The 17610-nt window shown below is 38.4% G+C and overlaps 1 protein-coding gene across 1 annotated transcript in view; it reads left to right on the plus strand.

Moving 5' to 3' along the window:
- Positions 1-17610, plus strand: part of LOC107615981 (seed leukoagglutinin-like) — a 40022-nt gene that overhangs the window by 2712 nt on the left and 19700 nt on the right. Inside the window, exon 3 of the mRNA XM_016317994.2 lies at positions 13985-14220. Coding sequence (XP_016173480.2) covers positions 13985-14220 — 236 coding nt within the window. The remainder of the gene's footprint in view (positions 1-13984; positions 14221-17610) is intronic.

Below are 17610 nucleotides of genomic sequence, written 5' to 3' on the forward strand. Positions count from 1 at the left end.
GCAAATGTTTTTTTGTAAAGATGATAACAGTTTTTCACTGTTAACTTCACACCAAGACAGCTATATATGCGAGTATTCTTCATCCAATATCCATCATATATATTGATAAATTAAATAAGGACAAGAGCTACTCTTAAACTCTGATCCTCTCTAGTCCATTATTGATGTTGTTATTGATCTATCGCATGTGTGTTTGTATTTTCCTTTTGTTATTCCACTAATATATGAATAAAGGCTTCTTTTTAATACATATATATATCATTGCGAATAACTTAATTTCATGCAGTGTGACTCTAAAAGAGTAGTTTTACTCGGACAATAAAATAAATTATATGTTAAATATCACATTAGCAAAATTAATTAATTTTTAAATTTACTGCTATTAAAGAATATTTAAACAAATAATTTAATTAGATAAACATATAGTCACCAAAAATTAGATAAACATATAAATTTTTTGAGTATATACTTAAATAGATTTTTAAAAAATTTTGTATTGGATATTTTGGTCTCCAAATTTTTTTTTATTACAATCACTACAAGAAAAGAGAGTTATTTTAACATCTTTTTTTGACAGTCATAGTTAAGTGTAAATATATATGACAAATATTACGAAAATTCTCTTTTTTTTTGATAAATATTTGACCGTAAAAAATTACTGTTCACTTTTGACGGTCTTTTAATTTGTTTTCAGCTTACTCCACTATTCTTCTTCTTTCCTTGACGACTCTGCTCCTTTTCTTCTCTTGGCTCCGTCAATTTTGGGAGTTCCTCTTCTTCCCTTGGCTTCGGCTCTCAATTGGAGATCACACTACTCATTCTTCATATTCAAAATCTCAGTTTATTCTTCAGTTTCAAGATCTCATCTCATTCTTCAGCTCCAAAATTAACTTCATTTTATTAGGTATTTCCTCTCTCAAAATTTTTTATTCTTTCATAAATCTAATTTAATTTTTGTTTTGATGCTTCAAATTTCAAAATTTTTTCATTCAAACTTTTTATTACTAATACGTATTAAGTTAAATTCATATTTTCAGATCTATTCCCTAATTTATATTTTCTGATTTGGCTTCTTATTGAGCTGTTCTATAATTTGTACTTTTTTTTGTTCGTCATATCTAATTGCTCTTGAATTTGTTCCTCATATCTGATTTGTGTAAATTGATCGGTAATTTTGGTAAAATTTTTGCTCATTCTCATTTGAATTTTTTTATTTTTTTATTCACAATAAAAAAATGCGAGAAAGATAAGTGTGAGTTGGTGCAATGCTATTGTTTGTTCTGTTTCAAAGTTCTATTCATTTTATGTTTTATCTAATTTGACTTCTAATCCTTTATTTTTTTTTCTTTCTAATTTTTGCACACCACGTGTTTGTTCTTTTTCCTAAACCACAGGTTCATATCAAATAGGAGTATCTAGCTTTACTTCGGGTAAGATGAAAGGGTTAATTTTTGTCGCCGCTTGCTCCGGGTTGAGAACTGTAACACCACCTGGGTAAGAGGCAAGGGTGAGGTGGTTCCCTTGCTCTAGGTACGCGGGTAAGATGCAAGGGTTGCGGCGATGTCCCACTTGCTCCGTGTTTGGTGTTCTGTCCAGGGTTAGCTACCAGGACATGTCGGGTTGGCTATATAACTGACAGATGAGACTCATCAGCCATATGGCAGGCATACATCATATGCATATTTGTGTTTTGTTTGATCGTGCATTAATTGGGCTTGCCTATGTGATCATTATGCTTACCTGCTATAATTGCTACCTGCTGTATCTGTATGCTACTTGTGTTTGCTTCATTAATTTATACTCATCAGAATCATAATCCAACTCATACAAATTCATTCATCCTTTATACACACATCATATACTACCATATATACAGTCCATCAATAATTCATTCAGTTCATTCCTATCTTAAGGCCTTCTACCCTAAGTTTTCACGTGACATTAAACATTAACTACAAGAAACCAAAACCATATCTTGGCCGATTCCTCCCTAAGCTCGGAACACCTCTGTTGAGTTTGAAAAACTTGAAATAGTAATTAGAAAATCATTAATTTGTTAATTGCTTTAAATTAGTTGTATGATGAATTTGGTTTAGTGTGCAGATGAAAAATAAAATTGTTTCATGGCTCAAGTGATAAAAGCCCAGTTTGATTACTAAACATGTTTCAGCCCAGTAGTAACTAATCTTAAGTGGCTGAATGAAATATTAAAATCCAAGAGTTAGACCAAGAATTTGCTAAGCCCAAGAAAACCCCACTGAAAGAGTTGAGGATTGATGGTTTAAAGGTTATAATAAACTCTCGTTGTAAGTATAGTTACTAAACCAAGCAATCAACCTTTCTTACAAACGTTTTGGTTGTCACAAGTAACAAACCCCTTTAAAAATTGTTAACCGAGTATTTAAACCTCGGGTCATCTTCTCAAGGAACTGCAAGGAAGTATGTTCTTATTATTGGCTATAAAGGTTGTAATCGGGGTTTAGAAGGTGAAAAGCAAGTGATTTAAATGACAGGTGAAGTAGATGGCAATTAAAGTAAATAAATACTCTAAAGTAAACTTCTGGCAAGATAAGAGAAATTGGAAGTCCAACTTAGTTATCTCCCTCAACAATAATGAAAGTTGAATCTAAATCCCACTTAGTTAACCTTTACTAAAGTAAAGGAAAGTCAAGGGACTAATTAGTTTGACCTTCGAATCCTATTTATTTCCTAAGAAAAAGTTAGGATTATTGAAGTTCAGTTCAATTAGCAAGATAACGATTATCAATTATACTTAGTTTAATAATGTTGAGTTACTAATTTCTTAACCAAGACCAAAAGGGAAAAAAGTAAAATTGTTGGAATAAAAATTTCCTTTAAATGGAAAGCAATGGTAACACAAATTAAGGAGAAAGCAATCAATAACTGAAATACCTCAAATAATCATTAATTCAAATCATAACATGGAAAAGGTTTCATAAGTCAAGTTGGCAATATTTATAAGTACGAATAAAAGCATTAAAGTAAATATTAAACCTGGATCGAGAGTCACTCTTACAAACTAAGAGAAGTCCTAAATCCTAATCCTAATCCTAAGAGAGAAAGGAGAGAACCTCTCTCAAACTAAATCTAAATCATGGAAAGTGAAAATTGGCGAGCCCTCCCTGAATGGATGCATTCCCCCACTTCATAACCTCTGGTCTATGCCTTCTGGACTTGGATTTGGGCCAAAAAGGGCTTCGGAATTCGCTATGAGCGTTTTCTGCAATTTCTGGTGCGTGGCCTCTGTCACGCGTCCGCGTGGGTCACGCGGTCGCGTCATTCGGAGCATTTCCTTGCCACGCGGTCGCGTCAGTCATGCGGCCGCGTCGCTGTTGATTCGCGCTTGGCACGCGATCGCTTCGTCCATGCGATCGCGTGGATGCCAGTTTCTTCAGAAGCTCCATTTTGTGCTTTCCTTCCATTTTTGTATGTTTTCTTTTCCATCCTTTAAGTCATTCTGCCTTAGAAAATCTGAAACTACTCAACACACTAATCACGGCATCGAATGGAAATAAAGGTAATTAAAATAATTAATATTAAAGCTTAGGAAACATATTTTTCACATACATCACATAATAAGGAAGGGAAAGTAAAACCATGCAATTAATATGAATAAGTGGTTACATATTTAGTAGAACAAAACTTTCTTTACCAATTTTCCCACATTATCCCACTTGTTGTTACATGCTCATGTTTTAATTTTATTTTTATCCTATGTGCATTACTTTTATTTTGCATTGGGAAATTTTTTTTGTATCCCCTTTTATTGAATGCTGAAAAAAATAACTTTTTTTTTATGCACATGGTAATTGAATCACTTTGATTTCTCATGAGCATGCTTCCCAAATTTTATTTTATTTCTTTTAACTTTTCTACCCTTTTGTTTCTATCATCCATGTTCCCAATAGGTTTCCCACATTTTAATCTATTTATAATTTTCTATCTTAAGCTAACCAAGGATTCAACTTGGGATTTTTTTTTTGTTTTTCTGCTTAAGGCTAGTAGTGTGGCTAAATAGAATAAAAGGAATTTTAAAGGCTCAAGGGGGCTAACAAGGGTGATGTGAAAGGTAGGTTATTTTGGGGTAAGTGAGCTAAAATCAAATGATGGCCTTAATCATTCTTTTGGCATGTATCTATATTCTATAATTGGACATATAGATTAAAGCAAAGTAAAGAACATCAGAATAAAAAGAAACGAAACACACAGGAATGAAATTATGGTTTGAATGCAACCATACAATTAAGCTCAATACTCACAGGCTGTGTGTTCTCTAACTCAAGCATCATATATTATTCATATATGTTATGCAGGTTTAGTTAAAAATTTCCATTATTCTCATAAAAAAATATTTAGGGTAGCCTTTAAAGTTTTAATGTTCCTCCTTGATGAAATATTGTCAACTTAACTATATGATGTAATGCTATATATACAAGGTTTATGGATTTAAATCTGTTATGTTCAATTTCCTAGCTTACTTCCTTTTTATATTTTTTTTTAATTTAAACTATGCTATCTTATGCTAAAAAGGGTAAACTATACTAATTAATTCACTAATAAGTCAGAATTGCAAACTAAACTAAATAACTAAAAATATGAACTAAAAATGCAAAATGCAAAAATAGAGTAAAAATACATAAAAGCAGCAATGTATAAGTACTCAGAAAAAAATACAGAAAAATATCCAAAATAAAAGAAAAAGAGATGTAGTGGTTCACCAAAATAAAAACGCCAGAGATGGCGACCTCCCCACACTTAAAGCATCGTCCCTGATGCTCAGTCAAGTCGGGTGTGAATGGGTGTCATCACTGGTAGAGATGGTAACTGGAGGCTCTGTGGTGGTGGTGGGCTGAGGGTCTGGCTGCTGTAGAGGTGGTGCTGACTGGATCGGGATCTCCGGATCTGCAGCCTCAATCTGATGTGTAACCTCCTGATGCGGGGCGGCCTGCTCTGTGGCTGCCTGCTGATGGGTCTCCTCCTAGAAATGAGTCTCCTCCTCGGGCTCATCCTCCTCCTCCTCTGATGGCTCAGATGGTGTGTCGGGCTCAGAGGGGATGTCACCACCCTGTCGGATCATCAGCTTCAGATGCGAATAGCGTCACTGGCTGCGACGCTCCAATCTCTCATACCGGCGCCGGTTACGGCGCTCCATCTGATCAAGCTATCGGAATAGGCGGTGCACGAGGCAGTATACGGGCTCAGAGGCAGGTAGAGGTGCAGTGGTAGCAGCAGGAGCAGCAGTGGCAGCTGTGGATAAAGAGGGTCCAGCAGATGATGAGGCTGTCTCATCTGTAGCAGTGAAGGGTGGTGGTCTGTAGCCCAAGGCTAGGAAGTTTCTGCTGTGAGGAATGATCTTCCTTAAGTCCGCCGCTGGTGGTCTCTCATCGGCATCCTCCCATGGCACGTCAACTTGACGGCCCAGCTGTGTAACCAGGTACGGAAAAGGGAGGGTGCCTCGGACGTGGACCCTGGCCATATAATGCCGGATAAAGCGTGGTAGATAAAGGTCCTTACCCTCCAGCACACACCATAGGAGGGTGATCATAGCAGCTGGGATCTCCGTCTTATGAGTACTCGGCATGACATAATTGCTCAAGATTTGGTGCCATAACCGAGCCTCATCATTTAAGTATGCCCCCTTGATCCCTCTAGGCATGGTGGTGTCCTGACCCATCTCCCAAGGAACAGTCGGGTCGAGAGCTATCCGTGCCTTTACAGCATCCCAATCAAACTGCATCAGGCGCATGTCCTCCTCAGCCTTTGAATAACCATCAGGCTGATCGGACTTGGCTGGGAGCTGGAGAATGTCCTCTATGGCCTCCTCAGTGACCAGAATTTGTTTTCCTCTCAGGTTTACGGCATCTAGGGTGGTGAGGTAGTAGTTGCAGTAGAATTCTCGGACCCAAGATGCATTGACCTCTGTCAGTGTTCTCTCCAGAAAGAACCAGCCCCTTTGCTTGATTTGCTCAGTGGTGTACTGCTGGAGTGCTTCTGGAATCTTTAGAGTTCTCTCCAGGTATAGATTCCTGGAGTTTGCAAAAGCCGGGTACTTCAGCTCACAGTACCAGTTTGCAAATTTTATTGGATCAGTTGCAGGGAGCAGCTGGTCAGCTTTTTCCTGCTGTGTAAAGTTCTTCTCCCGCCATGAGGAATCATGCATGAGGGCGATGATGGACTGGGAGGAATCTCCTCTCTTGCGCTTGCCAGTAGCCTTGCCTTTTCCTTTCCTCTGTGAGGCAAACATCCTGAAAAATGGGAAACCAGGAGATGGATAAAAATAGGGAAGCAAATAGGCAATTTAAACAAAGAAAACTCAAAGCGGCAAAGGAGAATTAGAATGAGGTAAATGAGTCAAGTAAATGTGCATTAAGAATTATTTAGTAGGTTAAAATTTGGAAAGGAAGAATTGACAATCCAAAATATATCAGAATTCAAGTTAAATAGAAAAATTGTCATTATGCCATGGTTAGAAAGTTAGAGGAAAGTAAAAAAAAATCAAAAAAGAGATTTTGAAAAGGTTAGTATGGTTAGAATTTGAAAAAGAAGTTATTAAATTAAAATTAGTGAGTCAGTAAAATGTGGGTTAAGGTAAGTGGCATAAAGAAAATATTCCATATAACAAGGATTCACAATTATGACTAAAAATAACTCAAAACCTAATAAGGAAAATAGGGTGATGTTGATTCACAGAGATATAAAGAAAGCAAGAATTGGAATTAGAATATCACAGATGCAGTTTATAAACCAGGGAATCAAAGAGGATAAAAAAGTCTGCCATAGCATTCATGAAGTGGTTTGGATGAGGCAGAGGACAACAGAGTTTAGATTGCCAAACCAAAACATAAATGAAAATAATTCACAAAAAATTTGGGCAGCATTCCGGCTAAAATTGGATTGTCCCGGAAAATAAACAGCAAACAAGGCAGTTCATATGAATTAAAAGCTTGCTGCAGTTATCTATAATTAATAGAAACATGAAAATTCAGAGTAACAAGCAGCAAATGCAGGAAATAACAGCATATGAACAAAGTCACAGGAACAGCAGAATTGCAGTGTTGATAAAACAGAAGCATGAACAGTGCAAGTAAACAGACCTAGATCCACTAACCACAGCCTAAGCTACCTAACAACCTAAAAATCCACTACAGCATGCATATCTATCTATCCTAATTATGAACAGAAACAGAAAAAATTGTAAAATAACTGCGAAGGATAGGAAGGCGGCGTTCATCGGAACCTGGTAAGCGTGAGGAGTAGAACGGGGTAAGAAAGCGGCTGGGTGGTGGCTGCGACGGCGTCCGGTGCGGTGGAGGGGATGGCGGCGCGGTGGCGGCTGAGGGGGGCAGTGGAGAAGGGGGTAATGGGGATAGGGTTTAGGGTAATTGATAGAGGAAGGGAGGGGGGTTGCGTGTGGGTGGCGGAGGGGGCGCGGCTGGGTTGGGTGCGGCGGTGTGAGGTGGGCAGTGGCGGAGGGCAGTGGCGGAGAAGGAGGGAGAAAGAGGAAGAAGGAGAAAGAAAGAAGGGGAGGGAGGAAGGGGGTCGGTGGCGGCGGCGTCTGGGCGGCGGCGGCGACTGGGTGGTGGTCGGGGCGGCGGCAATGGTGGCTGGGTGGTGGTTGAGAGAAGAGGAGGAAGAGAGGGAAAAGAGGGTTGGGGGGCTGCGCGACTGATAGGGTTCGCGTGGCTGGGGGGTTATATTTTCAAATCCACGCGATCGCGTGGGGGACGCGGTCGCGTGGTGGGGGTGAAAATGGGGGTGACGCGATCGCGTAGGTTGCGCGATCGCGTGAGAGGGGTAGGAGAGGGGATGACGCGATCGCGTGGGTCGCGCGATCACGTTGCTGGACATTGTGCTAAACGCACGACTCCAGCACCGTTTCAGCGCAACTCTCTGTCTCGTCCTAGGGTGTTGTACAATCCATGCGACGCGATCGCGTCGCTCACGCGGTCGCGTGGGATTGGTTTTGTGCAAGTGACGCGATCGCATGGGGCATGCGATCGCGTGGGCAAATTTGTGCAAAACGCACAAGGGCCGCACGATTCCAGCCTAACTCTCTGGACGTTGGATTTTTGACGCCGATCTCTAAGGCACGCGGCCGCGTGGATGACGCGGTCGCGTGGATAGTGTATTCGCAGTATGACGCGATCGCATGGGGTATGCGGTCGCGTCATGCATCCTTTTTTTTTTTTTTTAAATGCAGGATGCAATGCTTAATTTGAATGCTATGCATGATTCCAGGTTTAATAAAATAAAAATAAAATTCAAAAACAAACAAAACGAAGTAAAATTAAAATTGTAAAAGGAACGATCATACCATGGTGGGTTGTCTCCCACCTAGCACTTTTAGTTAAAGTCCTTAAGTTGGACATTGGAAGGGCTTCCTGTTATGGTGGCTTGTGTTTAAATTCATCCAGAAATTTCCACCAGTGCTTGGAATGCCAATAGCCTTCGGGGTCCCAAACTAGGCATGTAAAGCTTCTGAGCAGCTTCAACAAATTTTCAGGCTCCCGGGGTGACAAATGTCAGAATAGATTCCAGGATCCCAAGCTTTGCTATTAAATCCGCCTCCATCTTGATCTATATGTTTCCATCCGGGCAGTTTAAAAAGTAGAATCTCACCATGGTGACCAAACGTTCTCCGTGATCCATGCAATTGAGGATGATACCAATCCATGTACTTCGAGGTGAAGCGTGGAACCTTATTGAACCTTGTGCACCAACTCTGAGTATGAGCCATTTTCCTCTTACTCTTAAAGCTGCAAAGAGCTCTAAGCTGGCCATCTGTTTCAAGCAAACCATATTCAAGTGAATAAGTAAAGTCATAGGTTAAGGATTGTACCCACTTGAAGCTTGTATTAGGTGGTAATAGCCTTGGGATAGGTGTTTCTGGTGGTTCTGTAAGTTCTACTCCCTTGTGCTCTTTTTGTGAATTTCTCCACTTCCTTGCAAGGTTCTACAATTGTATCTGTGTCCTGGTCAAAGTCTTCTATGTCTTCCTCATCACTTGAGTCGTAGATTGGAGGTTGAGAGAAATCTACCTCCGCATCATCTTCATATTCACTTGGGGAAGATTCTTCGATCTCAGAGAATTCACTTGCGGATGCAAGTTCATTACTAAGAAAAATTGACTTGTGACTATCATCATCAAGGGAATTTGTGTCCTGGGTTATTCCATCTGATTCGTCATAAACAACTTGCCTTGGAGGTTGTACAATATCCTCCTTAGCATCAACTGTAGCGTCCCTGACGGAGTTCTCCGCAGTTCTAGATTCCCATGGAGGTTCAGCATCTCCTAGATCTTCAACCAACTCTTCTTCTTGAACAATGACAGCTTCTTCTACTTGTTCTAGTACGAATTCGTTCTCTGTCTTATCCACTGGAGTTTCTGGTATTTCCTTCATGCTATGCTCTTTGTTAGACTGTTCACATGGGGCTGTGGCTGATCCTTGTGTATGTGAGCGTCTAGAAACCCATTGAATTACTACTTGCTCCAGTTGTTGAATGGTTGTTTGAAATTTATTTATTGTTTCCTTTAGGCGAACCTCTGCTTCTCGGGTTGCCGGACTTGGGCATGATACATAGGAAAGTGGTGGTGATTGGGAGTGATTGGATTGGTACTGGGGTAAGGAAGGATCATATGGTGGCGAATGGTGAAGAGAAGCTCGTGAGTGTGGTGGTTCGAGGTTATGTTGAAAGGATGGTTTATATGCACGGGGTGGGGCTTGTTGGTAGTTACAAGGTTGTCCACCATATCCTTCAGCTGGGTATGCACTGTAGAATGGTCTTTGTCCAGGATATCTTGGAGGGTATTGCTGCCTAAAGGGTTGATTAGATCCTCTTGGCTCCATCCATCCTTGATTGGTCTGACCTTGATGCACATTCCTGATGTAACTTCTATTTCCTTCAACAAAGTTAGAACCAAACTCAAAGCGAGAGGGGTGAGAGTTCATGGTAGCAAATAAAGACGAAAAGGAAGAACAAAAATAGAGAAACAAGCAAAAGAAAAATATTTACAATAACCAATAATAAGGCACACGTTAGCAGTTCCCCGGCAACGGCGCCATTTTGAAAGAGCTGAGGATTGATGGTTTAGAGGTTATAATAAACTCTCGTTGTAAGTATAGTTACTAAACCAAGCAATCAACCTTTCTTACAAACGTTTTGGTTGTCACAAGTAACAAACCCCTTTAAAAATTGTTAACCGAGTATTTAAACCTCGGGTCGTCTTCTCAAGGAACTGCAAGGAAGTATGTTCTTATTATTGGCTATAAAGGTTGTAATCGGGGTTTAGAAGGTGAGAAGCAAGTGATTTAAATGACAGGTGAAGTAGATGGCAATTAAAGTAAATAAATACTCTAAAGTAAACTTCTGGCAAGATAAGAGAAATTGGAAGTCCAACTTAGTTATAATAAACTCTCGTTGTAAGTATAGTTACTAAACCAAGCAATCAACCTTTCTTACAAACATTTTGGTTGTCACAAGTAACAAACCCCTTTAAAAATTGTTAACCGAGTATTTAAACCTCGGGTCGTCTTCTCAAGAAACTGCAAGGAAGTATGTTCTTATTATTGGCTATAAAGGTTGTAATCGGGGTTTAGAAGGTGAGACCTTCGAATCCTATTTATTTCCTAAGAAAAAGTTAGGATTATTGAAGTTCAGTTCAATTAGCAAGATAACGATTATCAATTATGCTGAGTTTAATAATGTTGAGTTACTGATTTCTTAACCAAGACCAAAAAGGAAAAAAGTAAAATTGTTAGAATAAAAATGTCCTTTAAATGGAAATCAATGGTAACACAAATTAAGGAGAAAGCAATCAATAACTGAAATACCTCAAATAATCATTAATTCAAATCATAACATGGAAAAGGTTTCATAAGTCAAGTTGGCAATATTTATAAGTACGAATAAAAGCATTAAAGTAAATATTAAACCTGGATCGAGAGTCACTCTTACAAACTAAGAGAAGTCCTAAATCTTAATCCTAATCCTAAGAGAGAGAGGAGAGAACCTCTCTCAAACTAAATCTAAATCATGGAAAGTGAAAATTGGCGAGCCCTCCCTGAATGGATGTATTTTCCCACTTCATAACCTCTGGTCTATGCCTTCTGGACTTGGATTTGGGCCAAAAAGGGCTTCAGAATTCGCTATGAGTGTTTTCTGCAATTTCTGGTGCGTGGCCTCTGTCACGCGTCCGCGTGGGTCACGCGGTCGCGTCATTCAGAGCATTTCCTTGCCACGCGGTCGCGTCAGTCATGCGCCCGGTCGCTGCTGATTCGCGCTTGGCACGCGATCGCTTCGTCCATATGATCGCGTGGATGCCAGTTTCTTCAGAAGCTCCGTTTTGTGCTTTCCTTCCATTTTTGTATGTTTCCTTTTCCATCCTTTAAGTCATTCTGCCTTAGAAAATCTGAAACTACTCAACACACTAATCACGGCATCGAATGGAAATAAAGGTAATTAAAATAATTAATATTAAAGCTTAGGAAACATGTTTTTCACATACATCACATAATAAGGAAGGGAAAGTAAAACCATGCAATTAATATGAATAAGTGGTTGAAGGATTGAATAAATCACTCAAACTAAGCACAAAATAACTCATGAAATATGGGTTTATCACCCATCCCTTGGCCCAACATCATCATATATCCAAAATTGAAGAAGGAAAGAATGGATCAAGGGGTTGGTTCGGTTACCTACTCCCCATTGTGGAATAGAATTCAAAATTAAATTTGCTTTATTGCATGCATAGGTAACCAAAACTCAAAATTAAATTGAGTTTAATTTTGCATTGAAAGCTTTGTATCTTCTCTCTCCTCTCTCTCTTTGTTTTTGGTCATATCATGTCAATCAGAAAAGAAGAGTGAAGAAGCTATTAGAAAAGTGAAGTCACAAAAGAAGCCTAATGAAAGAAAAGGCTAGGAGGAAGAAATTCTATGAGGTGAAGATCTGAAGAAAAATAAAAGCAAGATCTTTGCTATTGAAGGCAAGATTTAAAGAAGAGCTTCAAGATCTTCCATACCAAGAAAAGAAAAGATTTGCCTCGGTCAGAGAGGAAGATCTTTGTTGCAAAAGTTCATTTCCATTTTTGTTCATCAAAGAAAGAAGATAGCATCTAGAGCTACAAGAAGGAAGAAGCAAAAATGGATACTCTGAAGCACTCCTGGGTCAGAAGATCATCAAGGGTCATAATTCTTTCTTGGAGCCAAAGTCAAGACAAGGGTCAGAGTGAAGGAACTTGATGAAAAGGGATGAGAAAGGTACATGCATGTTGGTTTGATTTCGGATTTCCCTCTCTATTCTCTCTGTCCGAACTGCTGCTGTCTCTCGGTTGGAGAAGAAGTTGCTTGGTTGAACTGATTTCAACCTTGGAAGCTTCCCCTTCTATATTAATGGTGAACGGCCAAGGATTGAGTCAAGGAAAGAAAGTGAAAGCACAGAGTTCTCATAGCTTCCCAAGCTGTCTTAAGTTCTTCTCCTTCATGAGTTTTATTTTGTTTTCTCTTTCTTAGTATTGTCCGTCTGAGTCTTATGGTAAAAGGCAAACATGGTGAGGTTCGTAAGAAAAAGCCAATGAGGGAAAAAAGACAGTGATCAATATTAGAGAAAAATCCATAGATGTCTCAGAGTTTCTTTGTATATCTGTATGTTGTATGTCATGATTCTGTGGGAATACCCTTACAAGTTGGGTTAGCACTTTGCAGTTGAAAGCTTGGTGTGAGTCCAAGTCAAGTTCAGATTGGGTTAGAATCTAGATTTGTCCCAGATAGGATTGGGTAGATCCTAGGGAAGAATTGGTGTCTGTAATCTGATGATTATAGTGAAATTCCGTCACTGTTGTGATGGAGACTGGATGTAGGCTGCATTGCACTTAGCAACTGAACCAGGATACATCTAGGTGTGATTCTCTCTTTCTCTTCTACTCCTATTCTGTTTCTGTTATCCTGGAGACAAAAATGAAAAATATCTCCTAACTCGTTACAAGACAAAAAGAAAATGTCTCTTGACTCGTTATGAGACAAAAGTAAAAATATATCCTGAAGTTCATTTGAAGAGGCATAATAATATTCAGTAAAAAAGGGGCTAAGATTCAACCCCCCATTCTCTTAGCCATTGATTACCATTAATTGGTTTCAGAGCTTGGTCTCAAAGAGATCAAGCTTTGCAGCTTGGAGAAAAGATCCTGATGGCAGACCACAGTGGCTCAAATCTGGTGGCCTATACTCTGACAGAAGACCAATCAAGCAACAGATCACCATTCTTCAATGGGAAAAACTACAGCTACTGGAAAGAAAGAATGAAGATCTTTGCTCAGTCTGTAGATTACAGGCTTTGGAAGATAATCTTGGAAGGTCCATAATTTCCAACCACAACAGGAGCTGATGGTGTGGTTGCTCTCAAAGCAAAGGCTGATTGGAATGAAGATGACAGAAAGAAAATAGAACTCAATGCTAAAGTTGTCAACTTGCTCAACTGTGCTGTCAGCTTCAAGGAGTACCGACGGGTATCAAGATGCACAACAACAAAAAAAATCTGGGACAAGCTCCAAGTTACCCATGAAGGTACAACCCAAGTCAAGAGATCCATAATAGACATGCTTAACAGAGAATATAAAATGTTCTCAATGAAGGAAGGAGAATCAATCAATGAATGTTTGAAAGATTCAATATTATCATCGTTGGATGCTATGGGGATCAAACATCCAGAATCTGTGCTTGTGAGAAAAATACTGAGATGTCTCACTAAATAGTGGGAAACCAAAGCAATAGTGATAGCTGAGAGTGGTGGCATTGATAGTATGACCTATGATGATTTGAGAAGAAACTTACTTGCTTTTGAAAATTCATATTTGAAAAAGAAAACAAAAAAGAAAGGAATTGCTCTTAAATCAGCTAATGAACCTCTGGATGATGAATCTAGTGATAATTCATCTGATAATGATATTGTTTTGTTTGCTAAGAAATTCAGAAAAATGATGAAGCTAAAGGAACGAAGCAAAGGAGGGAGTTCAAGGAAGCCGAAAAGGGACTTAAGTAAGATGATCTGCTACAACTGCAAAGAAGGTGGACACTTCAAGTCTGATTGTCCTAAACTGAAGAAGGAGGACAAGCCGAAAAGGAAAAAGAAGAAAGGTTTGATGGCTTCATGGGAAGACTTGGAAAATGACTCTGATGAAGACGAAGAATCAGAAACCAAGTCTCAAACTTGTCTCATGGCCGATCACATAAAACAGGTAGTATTTCTTGACCCTTCCACTGACGACCTTCATCTTATGATTGATCATCTTTTTGAAAAGATTAAATGTTTCTTAAATGAAAACCAAGATCTTGAATCTCAAATAAAATACTAAAAGCTGAAAATGGTTTTTTTAAAGAAAAATTGAGAGAGGCTGAAGCCGCTGTTGATCTTGTTGAGGAAAACAAGCGGTTGAAAGCTGAAATCGAAGGTTGTGAAAAATAGCATTCAGTGATTGCATATCTTGACTGTTTTGAGAAAAATGAGAAGCTGCTCAAAGAGGTAAAAAGACTTAAAGAGGACTTAGCCAGTTTTGCTCAAAGTTCTAAAAATTTAAATCAACTCTTCACTAGTCAAAAACCTCTTTATGATAAAACTGGTTTGGGTTTTCACAAATCTGAAAAATTTATTGAAAAATCTTCTTTTACCAACATGGCATCCTTTTCGGATGACATAAGGTTTCAAAACCCAACAAGCTTTAGAAAACAGCAGCACAAAAAATTTTGTAGATTATGCCATCGGAATAGACATTTTCCTATTCAATGTTTCATAAGTGAAAGGATGATTGGAGATAAAGTTTATAAGATTGTTTGTGATTATAATGGCTTAGATCGGGACAAAGGAGATGGTTTGACATTAAAGAATCCAAAAAGATTTAGATATCTAAGGTCACTTAAGTGTTTTTGTAGGTTTGCCTAGCATCCAAAAGAAATGACAACATGTGGTATATAGATAGTGGGTGCTCTAGGCATATGACCGGGAAGTCAACATTCTTCATCAAGCTTGATGAGTATGATGGAGGTTTTGTTACTTTCGATGACGATGGAAAAGGAAAAATAGTGGTCATAGGTAAAGTGGGTAAGAACTTCTCTTCTTTCATTAATGATGTTTTGCTTGTTGATGGATTGAAGCACAATCTACTAAGCGTTAGCCAATTGTGTGATCTTGGATATGTGGTTACCTTTAGAAAATTGGATTGCTTGGTTATTTGTGAAAAATCCAGTGAAATTTTGTTTGAAGCAAAAAGATGTAATAATGTGTATGGATTAACTCTAGAAGATTTAAAAGATCAAAAAGTAACATGTTTTACTTCTCTTGAATCTGAAAAATGGCTTTGGTATAAGAAATTGGGACATGCAAGCATGTACCAAATTTCTAAGCTTGTTAAAAAGAATTTGGTTAGAGGAATTCAAAATATTAAATTTGATAAGGATATTACTTGTGATGTGATGAGCGGATAATTTATATGCTTTTTGGCATTGTTTTTAAGTAGTTTTCAGCATGTTTTAATTACTTTTTAGTATATTTTTATTAGTTTTTATTCAAAATTTACATTTCTGGACTTTACTATGAGTTTGTGTGTTTTTCTGTGATTTCAGGTATTTTCTGACTGAAATTGAGGGACCTGAGCAAAAATCTGATTCAGAGGCTGAAAAAGGACTGCAAATGCTGTTGGATTCTGACCTCCCTGCACTCGAAATGGATTTTCTGGAGCTACAGAAGATCAATTGGCGCACTCTCAATTGCGTTTGAAAGTAGTCATCTAGGGCTTTCCAGCAATATATAATAGTTCATACTTTGCCCAAGTTTTGACGACGCAAATTGGCGTTTAACACCAAGTCTTTACCCTATTCTGGAGTTAAACGCCAGAAACAGGTTGCAAACCAGAGTTAAACGCCAGAAACAGGCTACAACCTGGCATTTAACTCCAAGAGAAGCCTCTACACATGTAAAGCTCAATGCTCAGCCCAAGCACACACCAAGTGAGCCCCTGAAGTGGATTTCTGCACCATCTGCACTTAGTTACTTATTTTCTGTAACTCTAGCTACTAGTTTAGTATAAAAACAACTTTTAGAGACTTACTATGTATGGGATGACATTTTACACATGTCATATTGTATTTCTGAAGGCATGAGTCTCTAAACCCCATGGTTGGGGGTGAGAAGCTTTATTGTGTCTCGATGAATTAATGCAATTACTTCTGTTTTCTATTCAATCACGCTTGTTTCTATTCTAAGATACTCGCTTGTACTTAACCGTGATGAATATGATGATCCGTGACACTCATCATCATTCTCAACCTATGAACGCGTGCCTGACAACCACTTCCGTTCTACCTTAGATATAGTGTGTATCTCTTAGCCTCTTGGTTCATGATCAGAGTCTTCGTGGTATAGGCTAGGATTATTGGCGGCCATTCCTGAGATCCGAAAAGTCTAAACCTTGTCTGTGGTATTCCGAGTAGGATCTGGGATAGGATGACTATGACGAGCTTCAAACTCACAAGTGCTGGGCATAGTGACAGACGCAAAAGGATCAATGGATCCTATTCCAACATGAGTGAGAACCGACAGATGATTAGCCGTGTGGTGACAGCGCATTTGGACCATTTTCACTGAGAAGATGGATGGTAGCCATTGACAACGGTGATCTACCAACATACAGCTTGCCATGGAAGGAGACCTGCGTGCGTGAAGAAGAAGACAGTAGGAAAGCAGAGATTCAGAAGACAGAGCATCTCCAAAACCTCAATATGTTCTCCATTACTGCATAACAAGTACTATTTAATTTATGCTTTTTACTCTTCGTAAATATAATCACTCTTATCATTGATTTCCTGACTAAGAATTACAAAATAACCATAGCTTGCTTCAAGCCGAAAATCTCCGTGGGATCGACCCTTACTCACGTAAGGTATTACTTGGATGACCCAGTGCACTTGCTGGTTAGTGGTACGAGTTGTGAAAAGTGTGATTTACAATTCGTGCACCAAGTTTTTAACACCGTTGCCGGGGATTGTTCGAGTTTGGACAACTGACGGTTTATTTTGTTACTTAGATTAGGAAAAATTTATCTTTTTGATTTAGAGTCATTAAATTAGAGTCTTTTATTTTCTCTTCAAAAATCTTTCAAAAAATTTTTATTTTTCTTTATTAATTTTTAATTTTTCTTTGAGTCTTCTGTTTGAGTTTAGATTCATATTTTAAGTTTGGTGTCAATTGCATGTTTTTATTTTCCTTTAAATTTTCGAATTTGTGTTCATAGTTCTTTCTTGATCTTCAAGTTGTTCTTGCTATTTTTCTTGTTTGATCTTTAGTTTTTCCTGTTCTGTGTCTTTTCTTGTTTTTCTTGTGCGTTTTCAATTGATCAGTATTCCAAAAATTTATATCCATTAAATACCTTTTTTTTAAAAAAAAAAACATGTTAAATTTATAGCTCAGTTGGCTAGAGCGTTGTGCTTATGTTCTTGGTAATTGGGTATCTTCCTTTTAAAAATTTTTCAAAAATAATTTTTCTTTGATTAAATCTTGTGTCAAACTTTTAAGTTTGGTGTTCTCTTGTTATTTTTT

This window comes from Arachis ipaensis, chromosome B09 (genome assembly GCF_000816755.2).
Source record: "Arachis ipaensis cultivar K30076 chromosome B09, Araip1.1, whole genome shotgun sequence".
In the NCBI taxonomy this organism is placed as follows: domain Eukaryota; kingdom Viridiplantae; phylum Streptophyta; class Magnoliopsida; order Fabales; family Fabaceae; genus Arachis; species Arachis ipaensis.